Source organism: Piliocolobus tephrosceles, chromosome X, assembly GCF_002776525.5.
Source record: "Piliocolobus tephrosceles isolate RC106 chromosome X, ASM277652v3, whole genome shotgun sequence".
Taxonomy (NCBI): Eukaryota; Metazoa; Chordata; class Mammalia; order Primates; family Cercopithecidae; genus Piliocolobus; species Piliocolobus tephrosceles.
In genome coordinates, this window is record NC_045455.1 from 64629073 (window position 1) to 64649902 (window position 20830).

Genomic DNA, 20830 nt, shown 5'->3' on the forward strand with positions numbered 1-20830 from the left:
TTGGATCACCCAGGTTAATAAAACAGGCACTTCTAGACCTACGAAAAGACTTAGCCACATAATAATAGTCAGCAGACTTCAACACCCCACTGACAGCATTAGACAGATCATTCAGATAGAACACTAATGAGAAATTATGGACGTAAATTCAACACTTGACCAATTGGACGTAATAGGCACCTAAAGAACACCTCACTCATCAACTACAGAATATACATTCTTCTCATTTGTACACCAAACATATTCCAAGATCAACCACATGTTCCACCATGAGGCAAGCCTCAATAAATTTTAAAAAATGTTTAAATCATGCCAACCATTTTTTTGGACCACAGTTGAATAAAAATAGAAATCAGTACCAAGAAGATCTCTAAAAACCAAACAATTTCTTGGAAATGAAACAACTTGCACCTGAATGACTTTTGGGCAAATGAAAAAATTAAGGTAGAAATCAAAAAAAATTATTTGAAATAAATGAAAACAGAAACACAACATACCAAAATCTCTGGGATGCAGCAAAAGCAGTATTAATAGGAAAGTTTATGGTGCTAAATGTGTATCTCAACAAGCTAGTAAAATCTCAAATTAATAATGTAACATCACACCTAGAGAAATCAGAAAAACAAGAACCCCAAACCTAGCAGAAGAAAAACAATAACTAAAATCAGAGCAAAACTAAACAAAATTCAGACCCCAAAATTAAAACAAAGATTCAAAGAAACCAAGTCATTTCTTTGAAAAGATGAACAAAATTGATAGATTGCTGGCTAGATTAACAAAGAAAAAGAAAGAAGATCTGGATAAGCACAATCAGAAATAACAAAGATGACATTACAACCAATCCCACAGAAATACAAAAGGTCCTCAAGAGACTATTATGAACAGCTCTATGCACACACACTAGATAACCTGGAGGAAATGAATAAATTCCTGGCAACACAGAACTTCCCAAGATTGAATCAGAAAGAAATTGAAACCCTGACCAGACCAGTAACAAGCTCCAAAATTGAATCCATAAGTTAAAACCCGCCAACCAAAAGAGTCCTAGATCAGATGTATTCACAGATGAATTATATTACATATACAAAGAAGAACTGGTATCAGTTCTACTGTAACTATTCCAAAAAGTCCAGGAGGGATTCTTCCCTAATTCATTCTGTGAAGCCAGCATCACCCTGAAACCAAAACCTGGCAAACACACAATTTAAAAAAAAGAAAACTAAAGGCTAATCTCAGTGATGAAGATAGGCACAAAAATCGTTAACAAAATACCAGCAAACTGAATCCAAGAGCACATCAAAAAGTTAATTCACCATGATCAAGTACGCTTCATTCCAAGGATGCAAGGTTCAGCATATGCAAATCAATAAATGTGAATCACCACACAGAAACCACATGATCATCTCAATAGATGCAAAAACACCTTTTGATATAATTCAACATCCTTCTTGACAAAAACACTCAAGAAACGAGGCATTAAAGGAATACACTTCAAAATAGAGCCTTCTATTATGAACCCACAGCCAACATTATAACAGGCAAAAGCTGGATGCTTCCCCTTGTGAAGTGGGACAAGACAAGGATGCCTAAATCTCACCACTCCTATTTAACATAGTAGTAAAAGTCTTTGTCATAGCAATTAGGCAAAAGAAAGAAAAAAAGGCATCCAAATAGGAAAATAGGAAGACAAACTATCTCTCTTCATCAACGATATGATTCTATATCTACAAAATCCAAAAGACTCCACCAAAAGAAAAGGTTTCTTGAAATACACATATGACCAATAACAGAATGGAAATCAGAATATATAAAAAACTGCAAATCAAGAGAAAAAAGACAAATAATCCAGGAGAAAAATGGGTAAGAAAATTTAATAGTTACTTTACAAAAAAGGATATCCAAATATTTAATAACCTTAAGAAAACTTCCTCAATCTTATTAGTAATTACAGAAATGCAATGAACACCACCATAATATGCCATCACACAAACACCCAATGGCTAAAAATAAAAATACTCAGAATTGCAAGTATTGGGGAAGATATGGAATGTTTTGAGTGTACAATAGCAGCGGAGTGAAAATTGGTACAACTGTTTTAGAAACAGGTGACATTATCAAATAAAGTTCAAGATTAATTACCCTAAGACAGAACCATTTCAGTCTGAGGTATATACCCAACAAAAATATGGTCACATATGCAAAAAGAAACGTGCATTTTTAAAAGCAGCATTATTGGGCCAGGCGCCGTGGCTTACCCCTGTAATACCCCCGTAAGCTCTTTGGGAGGCCATGGTAGGCAGATCACTTGAGGTCAGGAGTTCGAGACCAGCCCGGCCAACATGGTGAAAGCCTGTCTCCACTAAAAATACAAAACAGCCAGGCATGGTGGCAGGTGCCTGTAATCCCAGCTACTCCAGAGGCTGAGGGAAAAGAATTGCTTGAACCTGGGAGGCTGAGGTTGCAGTGCGCCAAGATGGTACCACTGCACTCCAACCTGAGTGACAGAGTGAGACTCTGTCCAAAAAAAAAAAAGCAGCATTATTTATCATAGTAAAAATTGGAAAAAATCCAAATGTAAAAGAAAAAAAAAAGAGATTCCATTTGCAGTCACAAAATATATGCAAAGTCATGATGAAGAAAATATAAAATATTATTAAAGAATGAACAAGATCAATCACATGTATAACTTAATATCATAAAGTTGTCAGTTCTCTCAAGTTACTCTATAAATTCAATGTAGCTCCAATGAAAATCCTAAATGTATTTTATATTGGAACTTGATAAAATTATTTTAAAATTTAATGTATGAATAACGTTCCAAAAAGAGCAAGACAATTCTGCCTTTATCAAACTACAATATAAAGCTACAATAATTACAAAAGTGTGATATAGAGAACTTAGAAACAATTTTGAATATTTGTAGAAACTTGGTATATGATTGAGAAGAATTACAAATAAATGGAGAACAAAATAGCATGCAATTGATGGTGTTAGGACCACTGGCTATCCACATGAAAAAAAACTTCCCCCAAATTTCAATTAGATTGAAGACCCAAATATTAAAAATGCACCTTGAAGATTTTTGAAGAAATGTAGAATATCTTTACTACCTCAGTGTAGGGGTGAATTTCTTAAACATGTCAGAAAAGCATGAAATACATACACACACATAGACTAACACATTTTACTACATTCAAAATTACAAACTTCTTTCCAGCACAATGGCTCACACCTGTAATCCCAGCACTTTGGGAAACTGAGGCGGGTGGAACATTTGAGTCCAGGAGTTCAAGACCAGTCTGGGCAATATAGGGAGAGCCTGTCTATACAAAAAATATGAAAATTACCCAGGTGTGGTGGCGCATGCCTGTAATCCCACCTACTCAGAGGAGTTGAGGCGGGACGATCACTTGAGTACAGGGAGGTTGAGGCTGCAATGAGCCAAGATTGAGCCGTTCTACTCCAGTCTGGGTGACAGAACGAGACCGTGTCTCAAAACAAAACAAAAATTTACAAACTTTTATACGACAAAATAAATCACAATCAAATTTTAAAAAAACACAGTGGGAGAATATACTTGCAATACTTAGAGAAATTGACATTCAGATTCTTTAAAGAACTCCTATAAATCAATAATAAAATATTTCTACTATCATGATACTACTGGTAACCTGCAGGCAGCAACCAATCAGAAGACAGCAAGAATAATATGAATGAACGTTTTTAAAAAAAGGCTTCTCTGGTGCATACCAGCTGGATATTCTCCAAACAACCCCCCAAAAATCAACAAAATATTAAGTGAACACTTATATTATGCAAACCCCTTCTCAGCAAAAGTTTTTAGAAAAAAGTCAAATCTGAAATCCTTCAAGCAAGGAATTAGCATTAGTTAATAGAAAACTGATGCTACTGCTTGAATAATAACGTTTTAGTTTGGGCAATATGAAATGGCCATTTTTAAACCAAAAGATGGTTAAAAAAATGCCAACTTCAAGTGATTCAACCTCTATCTTCTTAATTTAACTATGGTATTGTAAATCGCCAGTTTATACCGAATAGTCAAACCTGTAGAGCTAAACACTGAACCTGTACATTAACTAATGGGCTTGAAACTAGTTTTCAATAAGACTAAAACTTCATTTTACTGAATCATATAAGTCAGTTTACAGTGTTATGTTTTCCTGGAATTTGATATAAAAATGGTTTTACGGCTCTCTAAGAATGTAATTCTTCATGTTTGTCAAAAATTGTGAAATATCCTTACATGATTATTCAAAGCCTAAACCTGAATGAAAGAAAATCTAACTGAACTTAACTTGTTTGGTTTTACAAGTGGCTTTTCCCCCCATTTTAACCCCACCAATATAAACTTCTTTGTATCATTACACTAGAAAAAGTCCAGTATAATTTTTGAAATAGCATCTCTGTGTTGGTTCCCTTAATCTAAAAGATTCTCACCAAGTTTAAGAACAACCTTAAATAAAAACAGATATATAGACCAATGGAACAGAATAGAAAGCCCAGAGTAAATCCACCCATTTTTCAGCTGATCTTTGACAAAGGTGCCAAGAATCCACGATGAGGAAAGGGCAGTCTCTTCAACAAACAATACTGGGGAAACTGGATATCCACTTGCTGAAGAATGAAATTGCACCTTATCTCACCCAGTATACAAAAATCAACTCAAAGTAAAGACGTAACTGTGAAACTTGAAATTGGAAAACTACTAGAAGAAAACATAGGGGAAAAGCTTCTTGACATAGGTCTGGGCCAAAATTTTTTGGATATGACTGAAAAGCATAGGCAAGAAAAGAAAAAATAGACAAATGACATTGTATCAAACTGAAAAGCTTTTGCACAGCAAAAGAAACAATTATAAAGAGACAACCTCCAGAATGGGAGAAAATACCTGCAAAGCATATATTCAAGAACAGGGTAATATTTTTTTTTTTTAAAAAAGGAACTCAAACAACACAATAGCAAGAGAACAAGTTACTTGCCTAAAAAATGGGCAAAGAACCTGAAAAGATATTTCTCAAAAGAAGACATATGAATGGCCTGGAGGTACATGAAAAAATGCTCAACATCATTAATCATCAGGAAAGGCAAATTAAAACCACAAAGAGATATCCTCATACCTGTTAGGATGGTGATTAACAAAAAGACAAAAGAAGAGTTGGTGAGGATGTAGAGGAAAGAGAACCCTCTTGTACACTGTTGGTGTGAGTGTAAATTAGTAGTTATTATGGAAAACAGCATGGGGATTCCTCAAAAAACTAAAAATAGAACTACCATATGATTTGGAGATTCCACTTCTGGGTATATATCCAAAGGAAATGAAATCTGCACGCCCATGTTCACTGCAGCCTTATTCATAATAGCCAAGCTATGGAGTCAATCTAAATGTCTGGATGAACGGATAAAGAATATCTGCTATATATAAATAAGAACATACTATTCAACCTTAGAGGATATCCTATCACTTGAGATAATAAGGATGAAACTGGAGACCGTTATGTTAAGCCAGGCATAGAAAGACAAATATTGGATGTCTAACTTATTTGTGGACTCTAAAAAAGTCAAATTCGTAGAAGCAGAGAGTAGAATGGTGGTTACCAGGGGCTGGGGAGAACAAAAAGGAGGGATTGTGGAGATGTCAGTTAAAGGATGCAAAATTTCATTTAGACAGGAAGAACAAGTTCAGGAAATTTATTGTACAACATGGTGACCATAGTTAATGATAATATAGACTTGAAAATTACTGAGAGAATGCAATTTAAATGTTCTCACCACAAAAAAGTAAGAAGTATGTGGAGCATTGCATATGTTAATTAGGTTGATTTAGCCATTTTACAATGTTTACATATATCAAAACATCATGTTGTATGCCATAAATATACTTTTTGTTAATTTAAAAATAAAAATAGCAGCCTTAAATAAAAGTACTCTGACACTCCAAAATTAAAGACTTGGTATTTTCAGAGATACAAACTAACAAACAAAAAATAAAGATATCCAAACAGTAGAAAAACAAGGGAAAATATGCTCAACCCTCCTTAGTTCTTTTTTCCTTCCCTTCCTTATCCTCTCCCTATCTCCTACTCTTGCTCCTCTCCTTTTCTTTCTCCTTCCCTTCTTTCAGTCTTAGAGCTAATGTTTTTAAATGCTAACAATTACTAACACTTAATAGCAACACATATCTTGTTCTTGTGCTTTACATGTATTTACATGTCTTTAGAACAGGAAGAATAAAAAGGAAAACGTTATTACCTTTGCCTCCTTTACAGTGAATCACTATGATGTTTTCAGGATCTTGAGCCAGCCACTCCTCTGCTTCCTTGGAGAATGCTACCATCTCCCTGATTTCAAGTTTAGGACTTTTAGTTGAATTAAAATATTTTCAAAAAATCAAGCCCAATATATTTAGCCCCCTTCTGATAGTCAACGTAGCATAAAACTTACCATAGAGTGGGGACATTATGATCATCAATTATGATTCTACTGACCCTATTATGGAAGTGCTTAGGATCATAAGCTCTTTCACCTAAAATAAATAACATGTATGTCATATCTCTCTATACAATAACACAGTAAATGAAGTTATGAATCATATAAAATATCTTATTAGAAATTCCCTATCCATTTCAAAAGGAGCTTTCCAACTTGCTCCTGCTGCTCTAAATAAAATAAACTTAAGGGTCTCAAAAACATAAGGATAGTAGTGGATTATCCATCTCACATCACCTAAACTCAACTTACTTTGGTTTAATAGGCGTAATTTTTAACTTTCTAGCAGATTATTCATTACATTATTGCAGGGTAGTTAGAAACCACGCAAGAGGCAAATGTAGCTGGCCAAAATGATTGCCCCCTGTCTATTGAGTATACAGGTAGAGAAAAAAATTAAGACAGAGTGGTAAGCTGGGTTGCGACCTATTTTCTAAAGAGTTTTTTTTGCTTTTTTCCCATCTGCGGCCCTGCTCTCATCATAACCCACTGCTAATGGGTCAGGGGACTCATTTGTTAAATTGTCTATGTCCTCGTAACACAATCTGGCAGGAAAAAGAGACAGATTTTCCTAAGCCTAGTATCGCCAGAACAGATCTTCCCTAAAATGGTTTGCCTCCACTCCAGCCTCATTAGTCCTGCCAGAGCTGCCTCCTTCATAAGGGTACTCTGTGCTCCTGGGCTAACTCCTTCTACCAAATGTGGCCAGTCCAAGATGGGGATTTTTAAATGCCTTCTGCACCAGCACCAAATACTTATGATTAAATGCAATGTAAAAAACAAAATCATCTTCTTACATTCAGTAATCTGTTTTCTATCTACAGTAGAAATATACAGAGTAATGTACATACTGCATAGATTGTAGACTTGATAGTGGTTTGGATGTTTCTTGTCTAGAAACCGTACAACTTCCTAAAACAGAGAAACACATATTTTACATATTTGCATGGCACCAACATAAGCCATTTCCTAGGAGGAACCTAAAATGGTTATTACTTTCTATTACTCTGTCTCTCACTAGCATCCTCTAGGGGAGACTCAGGGAATACAAGGCTATGCTAATTTCAAGTTCTAATCCACTGTGGTTTTTCAAAGAGTCCACAAATATGTGTTTGACTACTCAGATTAGCTCTATTGTAAATACACACTGTTTAAAGCTATCAGAAGGCCGGGCGCGGTGGCTCAAGCCTGTAATCCCAGCACTTTGGGAGGCCGAGACGGGCGGATCACAAGGTCAGGAGATCGAGACCATCCTGGCTAACACGGTGAAACCCCGTCTCTACTAAAAATACAAAAAAAACTAGCCGGGCGAAGTGGCGTGCGCCTGTAGTCCCAGCTACTGGGGAGGCTGAGGCAGGAGAATGGCGTAAACCCGGGAGGCGGAGCTTGCAGTGAGCTGAGATCCGGCCACTGCACTCCAGCCTGGGCGACAGAGCAAGACTCCGTTTCAAAAAAAAAAATAAATAAATAAAGCTATCAGAAAAGTACATTAGATGGTTAACGAACTTTAAGTAAATTTGTTCCAAACCATTAATTCACAGTTAATGTGATTCTTATTTAAATCTAATTCATATTGGTTCTTATTTAAAATTAATTCTGAATAGGTATGTCTTTTAGATAGTGATTTGAATATTACATTCTACCTAAGCACTATGTAAGCAAATAAATGCAAAAAGTATTACAGTACGATTGTGTGTGTATGCATGATAGAAAAAGACAAACATGTTATATCAATTTATAAATAACTGGTAACTATATGGAGACTTTTTTGGCTCATCTGTTCTCTTAGTTTTTTAATGAAGATATATATGTACCGGTAAGAGTGTGTGTGTGTGTGTGTGTGTGTGTATGTATAACCTTTCCAATGAAAAACAAATAGTAGCTATTATTTGAAATATAGTTAATATAACTATATGAATCCAACAATATTTTCAGGAAATATATCTTTCTGAAACATACACACATACACACACATATGTATCTATCTCTGTGTAACAACAAAAATGACACAAAATTTCAAAAACTGATTAGTATTTGAACAATGTTTACTGGCTTAATATTGAGGAAATATTGAGCCTCAGAACAATGTTTACTGGCTTAATATTAAGGAAAAATAAAATTAAGGCATCGAAGTCATCCATTTATTAAATTGGTTATCTATGTTAGGAGGAAATAATAAGTCAAAAGATGAACACCCTGAATCTGCATAGTGGCAGAGGGGAAGGATAAAACATTTCACATACTTCAGAATTCATGAATTTTCTTACATAAAATCCATATAGGTTTAGAAATTACATATTAAAAACTACAACTATCTATGAGAAACTTAAGTGAATTTTAATCAATTCTTTGGATGAGGAAGAACTAAAAGTGTTGAATCAATGGAAGATCAATAGCCTTGGGTTTGACTTCATAAAATTCTGAAATTTCTGTTTAAAAATGCTATAATGAACAATATGGTAAAATAATTTTTTTCAGAAAAATGGACTGTTGGGGACTATATCTAGGATAATAAATTAATAATTCATTAACAACAACTTAAATATTACTCCCTCACCTTATAGATAAATGGGCCAAGGACATAAACAATCCATAAAAGACAAAATCAAACTGATTAACAACCTACATAAATATTCAGTGTCGCCAATAACGAAGTCAAAACAACAGTGACACGACCTTTGCACCTATGAAATTAGCCCTTTCTCTTTTAATGAGAAAATCCAATGCTGGCAAAATAAGACATGACATTAAAAACTTTGATTTATTGTTGATACAATAATACAATTGCTCTTGGATTTGGCAATATATATTAAGAACCCTAAAAATACTCATTCTCTTTAACTAGGTAAGTTCAGGATTTGGCAATATATATTAAGAACCCTAAAAATACTCATTCTCTTTAACTAGGTAAGTTCACTCCTAACAATCTGTAAAGAAAAAGCCTTATGCGCAAAGATATTTGTTGCTGTATTATTGATAATAGTGACACTTAAATGTCCAACATTAGAGGTTAATCATAGCACTAATGAAATATCATGCAACCATTAGAATACTGTCGTATTCTTCATTCTCTCAACCAGTAAATATCTCAATGCAGTAATTTATGTGCAGTCTTCTTTAGTATACATATATAGAAAAACAGCTGGCTGGGTGTGGTGGCTCATACCTGTAATCCCAGCACTTTGGGAGGCTGAGGTTGGTGGATCCTGAGGTCAGGAGTTCAAGACCAGTCTGGCCAAGATGGTGAAACCCAGTCTCTACTAAAAATACAAAAATTAGCCAGGCACGGTGGCAGGTGCCTGTAATCCCAGCTACTTGGGAGGCTGAGGCAGGAGAATCTCTTGAAGCTGGGAGGCGGAGGTTGCAGTGAACCGAGATTGCACCACTGCACTCTAGCCTGGGTGACAGAGCAAGATTCCACCTCAGAAAAGAAAAAAAAAAGAAAAGAAAAAGAAAAACAGGCAATATTTGCTTTTTCATGGGAAGACAAATATCCCTAGAGGGTTAAACTTTAGGGATTTTCTGAATCCCCTTCCTAGTTTTCTCAATGTCTAAAATTAAATTACATATATATATACACACGTATATATATGTGTGTGTGTATATATACTTTTTATAATTATATATGTGTACATATACTTTTAATAATTATATATATATATATATATAGACTCAATATATTGATGATTTACTGCTGTGTTTCCTGATCTAAGTAGTTTACTGAAGGCTCCAAATACCTCTTACTCAAAGGTGAAAAGGGACATAAAGAATCTAGAGAAAAGGTGAACTCTGCCAAGAATCTACGTTTTTCTGGTCACAAGCTGTCACCAGATGGATAGTTTCTGTTTTCAACCAGAATAAAGAGCATTCAATTCTACCAAGAACAGAAATTAAAAGATGGCTTAGAAGATTTCAGGACTGTAGGTAATTGTATATCTCATAGCTCAGCCTTTGCATGGGCTTACTAAGTTTATAATTTCTGATGCAACTTCCTTGTGATGCAAAAGTAGAAAATGCTACTCTGTGAAAGCCTTCTTGCAACAATCTCCACCTTCGGGTTTTCCTAAATCTGTTCAACTCTTCTCTCTGCCTATCTTAGTACATTCCTTGATTTGGAGGCAAAGGTACACCCTCTGTACCTGCATGAAGTGGTAGCAGTGGCCAAACTTGTTGATGCTTCCACCACAGTGATTGTGTGTCCACTAACTCTATGGGTCTCACATCTCTAAAGTTTCTGCTACTTCAAGGCAGCATCTGACATTTCTCCACTAGTAAATTTACCACTTATGAAATTGTAAGGTCGCTTTGCATATTCAATATTGTTCGAAATGTAACCCTGCAAATTTATTCTCTTTTAAGAATAAAGAGGAATCGCATGACTGTTTAGCATCCTCTCAGGAGTTAAGTATACCCGGATTTGAATCATGTACCTTTTAGTCAGCCTTGATTTAATATACATTGTGGATGGTTCTCAAAAATGACAAAGGCATTCCAAGCGCAGGATATGCTGTTGTCATTGAACATGCAATGACTGAAGTGCTCCATGGCCTAATTCTCGGCCTGTCCAGGTAGCTGAACTAGTAGCTTAGATTTGGGGCTGCACTCTGGCAAGATGAAAGACTAAATATTAATATGGACAGTAGATTTACTTTTTGGGTGGCTCATGATTTGTGACGTTTATTGAAACACATGATTTATTACCTCCTTTTTGGATACTCCGATTAAAAATGGTAAAGAAACCAGTGAGCTATTAGTACTTTGTCAATGCCCTAAGGAGATAACAGTTTAATAACAGATAGAAACCAATAGTCTAGCGATCACCCCACAAGGAAATAGTAATGTCTTTGTTTTGATTTACATGCTAAGTGAAGTTTTTGGCTTTTAAAAATACCCCAGCTAATATTAAGTGTTGCCAAATTGATATTAGGCACCACCAAAACTACTAAAAGAAAATTGACTCAATTTAGACATGCCATAATTAACTCACAGTTATTAGCTCAACCAGCTTTAAAAATCAATATTAGCAATCAAACGATGCTTTACCCATAAAGATGGAATTTGGGGATGGCTGCCCTCAAGTGGCATGACCCATCCAATGGACCCTGGTCACGTTACTCCATGACTGTTCCCATGATGGGAGAGGAAAAGTAATTCCACCTCAAATAAATAGTTGGAAACAATTTTCAAAATTGGCCAAGGGTGTGGTAGAATCATGTCTTAGCTGGGAATAGCATAACCTGGGTGAGATGTGAAGAGATCCTTCTCTTCAAGGTCTTTGGGTATTTAACAAATGCATTTTTATACAACTGCTGAAGCCTTGCGTTTCTGACTATATAGTAGTTATTTCTTGTAAACTATCTGCATGTACAAAAATGCTTCCCTGCCTAAGAATAAGGTAGAATGATTCCATCAGTGGTCCCAATTCTTCATCTTTTCCTGAATCCCAGCCTTCACATTTCACCTTGTAGTGCGCTTTCACTCTAAATTTTGGTTCTATTATGTGAGTTGACTTGGTCAATGGGATGTCACAAAGGAGAGGCCTGCAAAAGCACTTGTAAGATTCCACTCTAGCTCTTTCCTTTTGCCATTACCCTGAAACATATCCATCATATTCTTCCTGATGGAGGATGAAGATGAGTTCAGCAGATAGGAGTTATCCAAGACACCAAAGCTAAGGTAATTGTAGACCAGGAGATAAAGACATTTCAAGGAAAGAAAGTTTCGTATCACTCATGCACATAGATGAAAAGTTCTAAATAAAATATTAGCAAACAGAATCTAGTGATGTATAAAAAAGATAGTACATTAAGACCAAAGGGAGTTTATTCCAAAAATAAAAAAGGTTGGTTTAACATTTGAAAATCTCAGTAAGGGAAAAACACAAACACATTTTTATTACCTTGATAGATCCAGAAAAAATATAGAATCTACTCAACACCAATTCATGATTCAAAACTTTTAGCAAACTAGAAATAAAATGGATTGTCTTAATCTGGTAAAGAATGACTACAAAAGCCTATAGCAAACATCATTTCAAATAACGAGGTATAAAATTCCTTCCACCTGAGTTTGGGAATAAGGCAAAGCTGCCTCCTCTTACCATTTCTATTCAATATTACAGTGAAAGTCTTAGATAATTCAATAAGGAAAGAAAAAAAGTATAAAAACTGGGAAGAAAGTAGTAACTTTATGATTGTATACATAAAATCCCAGGGAATCTACACATTAATTATTAAAATGAATGTGTGAATTTATGAGGGATGCTAGATATAAAGTTAATATACAAGGCCAAGTGTGGTGGCTCACATCTGTAATTCCAGGAGGCTGAGGTGGGAGGATTGCTTGAAACCAGGAGTTCGAGACCAGCCTGGGCCAGTGAGACCAGTGAGACTCCCTGTCTACAAAAATTAATTTTAAAAAAATTAGCCAAGTGTGGTGGTGCATGCTTTTAGTCCCAGCTACATGGGAATCTGAGGTGGGTGAATTGCATGAGCCCAGATGCCACTGCACTCCAGCCTGTGGTGGCAGAGCAAGGTCCTGTCTTAAACAAACAAATAGAAAAACATTCCATGCTCATGGATAGGAAGAATCAATATTGTGAAAATGGCCATACTGCCCAAAGTAATTCATAGATTTAATACTATTCCCATCAAACTACCATTGACTTTTGTCACAGAACTAGAAAAAACTACTTTAAATTTCATATGAAACCAAAAAAGAGCTCATATAGCCAAGACAATCCTAAGCAAAAAGAACAAAGCTGGAGGCATCACACTGCCTGACTTCAAACTACACTAAAAGGCTACAGTAACCAAAACAGCATGGTACTAGTGCCAAAACAGATATATAGACCAATGGAACAGAACAGAGACCTCAGAAGTAACACTACACATCTACAACCATCTGATCTTCAACAAACCTGACAAAAACAAACAATGGGGAAAGGATTTCCTATTTAATCAGTGGTGCTGGGAAAACTAGCCATATGCAGAAAACAGAAACTGGACCACTTCCTTCCACCTTGTGCAAAAATTAACTCAAGATGGATTAAAGACTTAAACATTAACCTAAAACTATAAAAACCCTAGAAGAAAACCTGGGCAATACCATTAAGGACACAGGCATGGGCAAAGACTTCATGACTAAAACATCAAAAGCAACTGCAACAACAGCCAAAATTGACAAATGGGATCTAATTAAACTAAAGAGCTTCTGCTCAGCAAAAGAAACTATCATCAGAGTGAACAGGCAACCTACAGAATGGGAGAGAATTTTTGCAATCTACCCATCTGACAAAGGGCTAATATTCAAAATCTACAAAGAACTTAAATTTACAAGAAGAAGATAAACAACCCCATCAAAAAGTAGATGAAGGGGCCGGGCGCGGTGGCTCAAGCCTGTAATCCCAGCACTTTGGGAGGCCGAGACGGGCGGATCACGAGGTCAGGAGATCGAGACCATCCTGGCTAACACGGTGAAACCCCGTCTCTACAAAAAAATACGAAAAAAACTAGCCGGGCTAGGTGGCGGGCGCCTGTAGTCCCAGCTACTCGGGAGGCTGAGGCAGGAGAACGGCGGGAACCTGGGAGGCGGAGCTTGCAGTGAGCTGAGATCCGGCCACTGCACTTCAGCCTGGGCGACAGAGCGAGACTCTGTCTCAACAACAACAACAACAACAAAAAGTGGATGAAGGACATGAACAGACACTTCTCAAAAGAAGACATTTATGCGGCCAACAAGCATACAAAAAAGGCTCACCATCACTGGTCATTAGAGAAATGCCAATCAAAACCACAGTGAGATACCATCTCATGCCAGTTAGAATGGAGACCATTAAAAAGTCTGGAGACAACAGATGCTGGAGAGGATGTGGAGAAATAGGAACACTTTTACACTGTTGGCTGGAGTGTAAATTAGTTTAACCATTGTGGAAGACAGTGTGGCGATTCCTCAAGGATCTAGAACCAGAAATACCATTTGACCCAGCAATCTCATTACTGGATATATACCCAAAGGATTATAAATCATTCTACTATAAAGACATATGTACACATATGTTTATTGTAGCACTATTTACAATAGCAAAGCCTTGGAACCAACCTAAATGCCCATCAATGATAGACTGGATAAAGAAAATGTGGCACACAGACACACCATGGAGTACTGTGCAGCCATAAAAAGGAATGAGTTCATGCCCTTTGCAGGGACATGGATGAAGCTGGAAACCATCATCCTCAGCAAACTAACACAGGAACAGAAAACCAGATACCACATGTTCTCACTCAGAAGTGGGAGCTGAATAATGAGAATGGACACAGGGATGGGAAAAGGGCCTGTCGGGGGTCAGGGGAAAGGGGAAAGAGAGCATTAGGACAAATACCTAATGCATGCAGAACTTAAAACCTAGATGATGGGTTGATAGCTGCCACAAACCACCATGGCACATGTATACCTATGTAACAAACCTGCACGTTCAGCACATGTATCCCAGAGCTTAAAATTTAAAAACAAAAGTCAATATACAAAAATTATGTGTGTTCCTATATACCAATAGCAAATAATTAGAAAATGAAGATATTCAAATATCATTTAAAACAGCATAAAAACTTATCAAATGCCTAGAAGTAAAACTAACAAAAGATGTGTAGGCCAGGGGTGGTGGCTCATGCCTGTAATCCCAGCACTTTGGGAGGCCAAGGCGGGCAGATCACGAGGTCAGGAGATTGAGACCATCCTGGCTAACACGTGAAACCCCGTCTCTACTTAAAATACAAAAAAAAAAAAGAAAGAAAGAAAGAAAGAAAAAAAATTAGCCGGGCGTGGTGACAGGCTCCTGTGGTCCCAGCTACTTGGGAGGCTGAGGCAAGAGAATGGTGCGAACCCGGGAGGCGGAGCTTGCAGTAAGTGGACATCGCGCCACTGCACTCCAGCCTGGGCAGTAGAGCGAGACTCCATCTTAAAAAAAAAAATGTGTAAAACCTGTACACTGCAAACATTGCAAAAAGAAGTCAAAGAAGACATAAGTAGAGAGATATATTATGTTCATAAGTTGGAAATCTCAATATTTTTAGACGTCAATTATCCCCAAATTAAGCAATGTAGTCAATGCCCAAGTCAAAATACTACATGTGTGTGTGTGTGTGTGTGTGTGTAAATTGCCAAGATGATTCTAAAATGTACATGGAAATTAAAAAAATCTAGAAGAGCCAAAATAGTTTTTAAACTAAGAAGTACAAAGTTGGGGGACTTATACACAAGTTTTCAAAACTCACTATAAAGCCATAATATTTAAAACTGTGATCTGGACTTAAGTATAGACAAGTCATAATAAAAGGAGAAAAAGCTGAGAAACAAACCTATACATGTATGTTCACTTGATTGGCAATAAACACACCTCTGCAATTGATTGGGGAAAGTATGCTCTTAACAGTAAATGGTACAGGAGGGATTGATAGCTATATGAAAAACATGAATCTTGGTATTTTCTATCTTTACAACAATTAATCGGAGATCAGTCATAGACCAATATGTTGACAGAGGCATTGGTTACATGCATATATACTTATATATAATATCATCAAGATATACACTTGATTAGTGCAACTTACCATATTTACTACACCTCAATAAAAATGTGATTATGTATTTTAGGTTCAGGGGTACATGTGCAGGATATGCAGGTTTGTTACATAGGTAAACATGTGCCATGGTGGTTTGCTACACAGATCATCTCATCCCTACATATTAAGCCCAGCACCCATTAGCTATTCTTCCTGAGGCTCTCCCTCTCCCATCCCCTCCTTTCTGACAGGCCCCACTGTGCATTGTTCCCCACCATGTGTCCATGTGATCTTATTATTCAGCTCCCATTTATGTGTGAGAACATGCAGTGTTTGGTTTTCAGCTCCTGTGGTAGTTTGCTGAGGATAACAGCTTCCAGTTCCATCCATGTCTCTGCAAAGGATGTAATGTTGTTCCTTTTTATGGCTGTACAGTATACCATGGTGTTTATGTACCACATTTTCTTTATCTGATCTATCATTGATGGGCATTTAAGTTGATTCCATGTCTTTGCTATTGTGAATACTGCTGCAGTGAACATACACATGTATGTATCTTTACGAGACAGTGATTTATATTCCTTTGGGTCTATACTCAGTAATGGGATTGCTGGGTCAAATACTATTTCTGCCTCTATGTCTCTGAGGAATTACTACACTGTCTTCTACAATGGTTGAACTAATTTACACACCCACCAACCGTGTAAAAGCATTTCTTTTTCTTTGTAACCTTGCCAGCATCTGTTGTTTTTAGACTTTTTAATAATAGCCATTCTGACTGGCACGAGGTGGTATCTCATTGTGGTTTTGTTTGCATTTCTTTAGTGGTCAGTGATGTTGAGCTTTTTTTTTTTTTCTTTCATAGTTTTGTTGACTGCATGTATGTCTTCTTTTGAGAAGTGTCTGTTCATATCCTTTGCCCACTTTTTCATGGGGCTGTGTGTTTTCTTCTTGTAAATTTGTTTAAGTTCCTCGTAGAATCTGAATATCAGACCTTTGTCAGACAGATAGATTGTACAAATTTTCTCCCATTCTGTAGCTCTTTAGTTTAATTAGATCCCATTTGTCAATTTTTACACTTGTTGTAATTGCTTTTGGCATTTTCATCATGAAATCTTTGCCCATGCCCATGTCCTGAATGGTATGGCCTAGATTTTCTTCTAGGGTTTTTATATTTTGGGGTTTTACATTTAAGTTTTTAATCCATCTGGAGTTAATTTTTGGATACGGTGTAAGGAAAAAGTCCAGCTTCAATTTTCTACATATGGCTAGCCAGCACTCCAGTACCATTTAATAAATAGGGAGTCCTTTTCCCATTGCTTGTTTTTGTCAAGTTTGTTAAAGATCAAATCGTTGTAGGTGTGAAGTCTTATTTCTGAGTTTTCTATTCTGTTCCATTGGTCTATACATCTGTTCTTGTACTAGTACCATGCTGTTTTGGATACTGTAGCCCTATAGTATAGTATAGTTTGAAGTTGGGTAGTGGGAGCCACCTGCTTTGTTCTTTTTGCTTGGGACTGTCTTGGGTATTTGGGCTCTTTTATTGTTCTGTTGTTCCATATGAATTTTAAAATATTTTTTCTAATTCTGTGAAGAATTTCAGTAGTAGTTTAATAGGAATAGCATTGAATCTATAAATTACTTTGGGCAGTATGGGCATTTTCATGATATTGATTCTTCCCATCCATGAGCATGGGATGTTTTTCCATTTTTTTGTGTGTCTTCTCTGATTTCTTTGAGCAGTTGTTGTTGTTTTCTCTGTGTTTGATTTCTTTCAACAGGCCACTCTACCATAGTGCTTCTGCAGTTTGCTGGGGGTCCATTCCAGACCCCAGTCACCTAACTTTCTCCTGTGTACCTGGGGGTATTACCAGTGAAGGCTGTGAAACAGCAAAGATGGCAGCCAGCTCCTTCCTTTGGAAGCTCCATCCCAGGGGGATACTGACCTGTAGCAAGTCTACATACACCTGTAGGAAGTGGCTGGAGACCCCTGTTGGGAGTTCGTACCCAGTCAGGAGATATGGGATCAGGGATCCATCCAAAGAAGTAGTCTGGCTGCTTTTTGGTAGAGCAGGTGTGCTGCGTTGTAGGGAACCCTTCCTCCTCCTGACCACCTGTATTTTCCGTAGCTGGCAGGCAGGAATGGCTGAGTCTATGAACTGCAGTGATGCCGGCTGCCCCTCTCCACCACCTGGGGAACTCAGACCCATGTGAGGTGGAATCCAACCTGCTGCTGTTGGCTGATTAGGATTCCAAGTCATTGGGTCTTAACTTGTGAGATAGCCTGGAAGTGGAGTTGGCAGAATGACGCTGCTTGGCTCCCTGGATTCAGCCCCTTTCCAAAATATGTATGGACAGATATCCCAACTTGCTGTGGATCTCGGGGCCAGATTACGTAAAATGCCTGGGTTTCTGTGTGTGCCCGAGCAGCTGATCTGCTGAGACTCCACACAGCTCTGTGTATCAGACACAAAGCTCTGGTGGCATGGGCTTACAGGGGGATCCCCTGATCCATGGGTTGCAAAGATCAATAGGAGAAGCACTGTCTCCTGAGCAGGGTTGGACAATCACTCACTGCTTCCCTTGGCTGGGAGTGGGGGTTCCTTTGGCTCCATGCTGCTCTTGGCTGGGCCATCGCACCCTCTCACCACTTTTCTTCTTCCTCCATGGGGCGAGCTGTTCTTCCAGTCAGTCCCAATGTGAGAACCTGGATATCTCAGTTGAAGGTGCTGAATTCACCTGCCCCTTTTCATTCCTCTTTGTGAGTGCTGGGGAGTGCAGCTGCTTTTAATTGGCCATACTGGCTCACTCTAAACATTTCTCTTTTAGTCCTTGTTCTTAATTCCTATAGCCCTTGGTTTATCATTAGTTTCTTAATAAAATAACCTGTCCATATTCTCCAGTCATGGGATGATGATTCAGGCTGGGGATCCAGGCCATTTTCTGAAAAGTTGCTGAACTTGCGGCCTTTTCCTGTTCACACCTGAGCTAACATGCTGCAGAGAGGTACTCCTTCCACCTCTTGGCAACCGAAGACAGCCCTTGATAATTATAGTTTTAGTGAGGTATAATAAGTATTGTAAATTACATAAAATTAAACAGTGACTTTCACTTGGCATTTTACAGTAAACAGCATTATACGTTTGAAATTAATTTAGTCATCCACGGAGCCTAAAGCAGTATGCTGCCACTATAATTTAGGATCTCGGCCGGATGCAGTGGCTCAAGCCTGTAATCCCAGCACTTTGGGAGGCCGAGACGGGCAGATCACAAGGTCAGGAGATCGAGACCATCCTGGCTAACACGATGAAACCCCATCACTACTAAACAAAAAAACATACAAAAAAATTAGCTGGATGTGGTGGCGGGCACCTGTAGTCCCAGCTGCTCGGGAGGCCGAGGTAGGAGAATGGCGTGAACCCGGGAGGTGGAGCTTCCAGGGAACCAAGATTGCGCCACTGCACTCTAGCCTGGACCACAGAGTGAGACTTCATCTCAAAAAAAAAAAAAAACCAGCCGTGATTCTTTACAATTCCTTCCACCAGGAGTTGGAGTCTATTTTGTACTCTGAATCCAGACTGGTAGTATAATTTGCATTGTCCAATAAAATGGGATAGAAGTAATATTATACTAATTTTGAGCCTGGACCTTAAGAGGATTTACATTGTTTTGCTTGCTGCTCCTGGTACTCTTGCCACTGCCATCATGTGAACAGGCCTGAAGTAGCCTACTAGAGAATAAGAGACCACATGGGACCATTCAGCCAAGTCATGTTATTTTCTTTTCTCTCTTTTAAAAAATCTGCTTCATACAGCCGGGCACAGTGGTTCACGCCTATAATCCCAGCACTTTGGGAGGCCGAGGCGGGCAGATCACGAGGTCAGGAGATTGAGACTATCCTAGCTAACACGGTGAAACCCCATCTTTACTAAAAACACAAAAAATTAGCCGGGCATGGGGGTGGGGTGCCTGTAGTCCCAGCTACTTGGGAGGCTGAGGCAGGAGAATGGCATGAACCTGGGAGGCAGAGTTTGCAGGGAGCCGAGATTGCGCCACTGCACTCCAGCCTGAGTAACACAGCGATACTTCGTCTCAAAAAAAATAGTCTCAAAAAAAAATTTCTTTTTTCATTCTTTAAACAAAATTTTAATTGACACATAATACTTGTTCATATTTATAAAGTAGAGAGTGATATCTCAGTACCTGTGTACAATGTGTAATGATCAAATCAGGATAATCAGCATATCCATCATCTCAAATATTTATCATTCTTTGTGCTGGGAACACTCAAGAGCCTCTCTATTTAAAAATACACAATAAATTATTATTAACTGTAGTCATCCTACAGTGCTATAGAATATCAAAACTTATTCCTCTCTATAAGCTGAAATCTGACATTTCTTTGTTGATTTTGTCTAGATGATCTGTCTAGTGCTATGAGTGAGGTGTTATGGGATATTAAAGACCCCAACTGTTACTGGATTGGAGTCTGTCTTTCCCTTTAGATCTAATATTTGCCTTGTTTATCTGAGTGCTCTAGTGTTGGGTACATATATATCTGCAATTATTATATCCTATTGCTAAGTTGATCCTTTCATCATTATAAAATGTCTATCTTTGTCTCCTCATACAGTTTGACTTAAAGTCTGTTTTATCTCATATAAGTATGGCTACCCCTGCTCACTTTTGGTTTCTGTTTGCCTGGAATATCTTTTCCTGTCCCTTCATTTTCAGTCTGCGTGTACCTTTACAGGTGAAATTAG

General features: G+C 37.7%; 1 protein-coding gene across 1 annotated transcript in view; it reads right to left on the reverse strand.

Moving 5' to 3' along the window:
* Positions 1-6940: 6940 nt before the first annotated feature.
* CKAP2 (cytoskeleton associated protein 2) overlaps positions 6941-20830 on the reverse strand; it is a 119684-nt gene continuing 105794 nt past the window's right edge. Inside the window, exons 7-8 of the mRNA XM_026454251.1 lie at positions 7343-7419; positions 6941-7052 (exon numbers count right to left, since the gene is read on the reverse strand). Of these exons, the coding sequence (XP_026310036.1) occupies positions 6941-7052; positions 7343-7419 (189 nt within the window). The remainder of the gene's footprint in view (positions 7053-7342; positions 7420-20830) is intronic.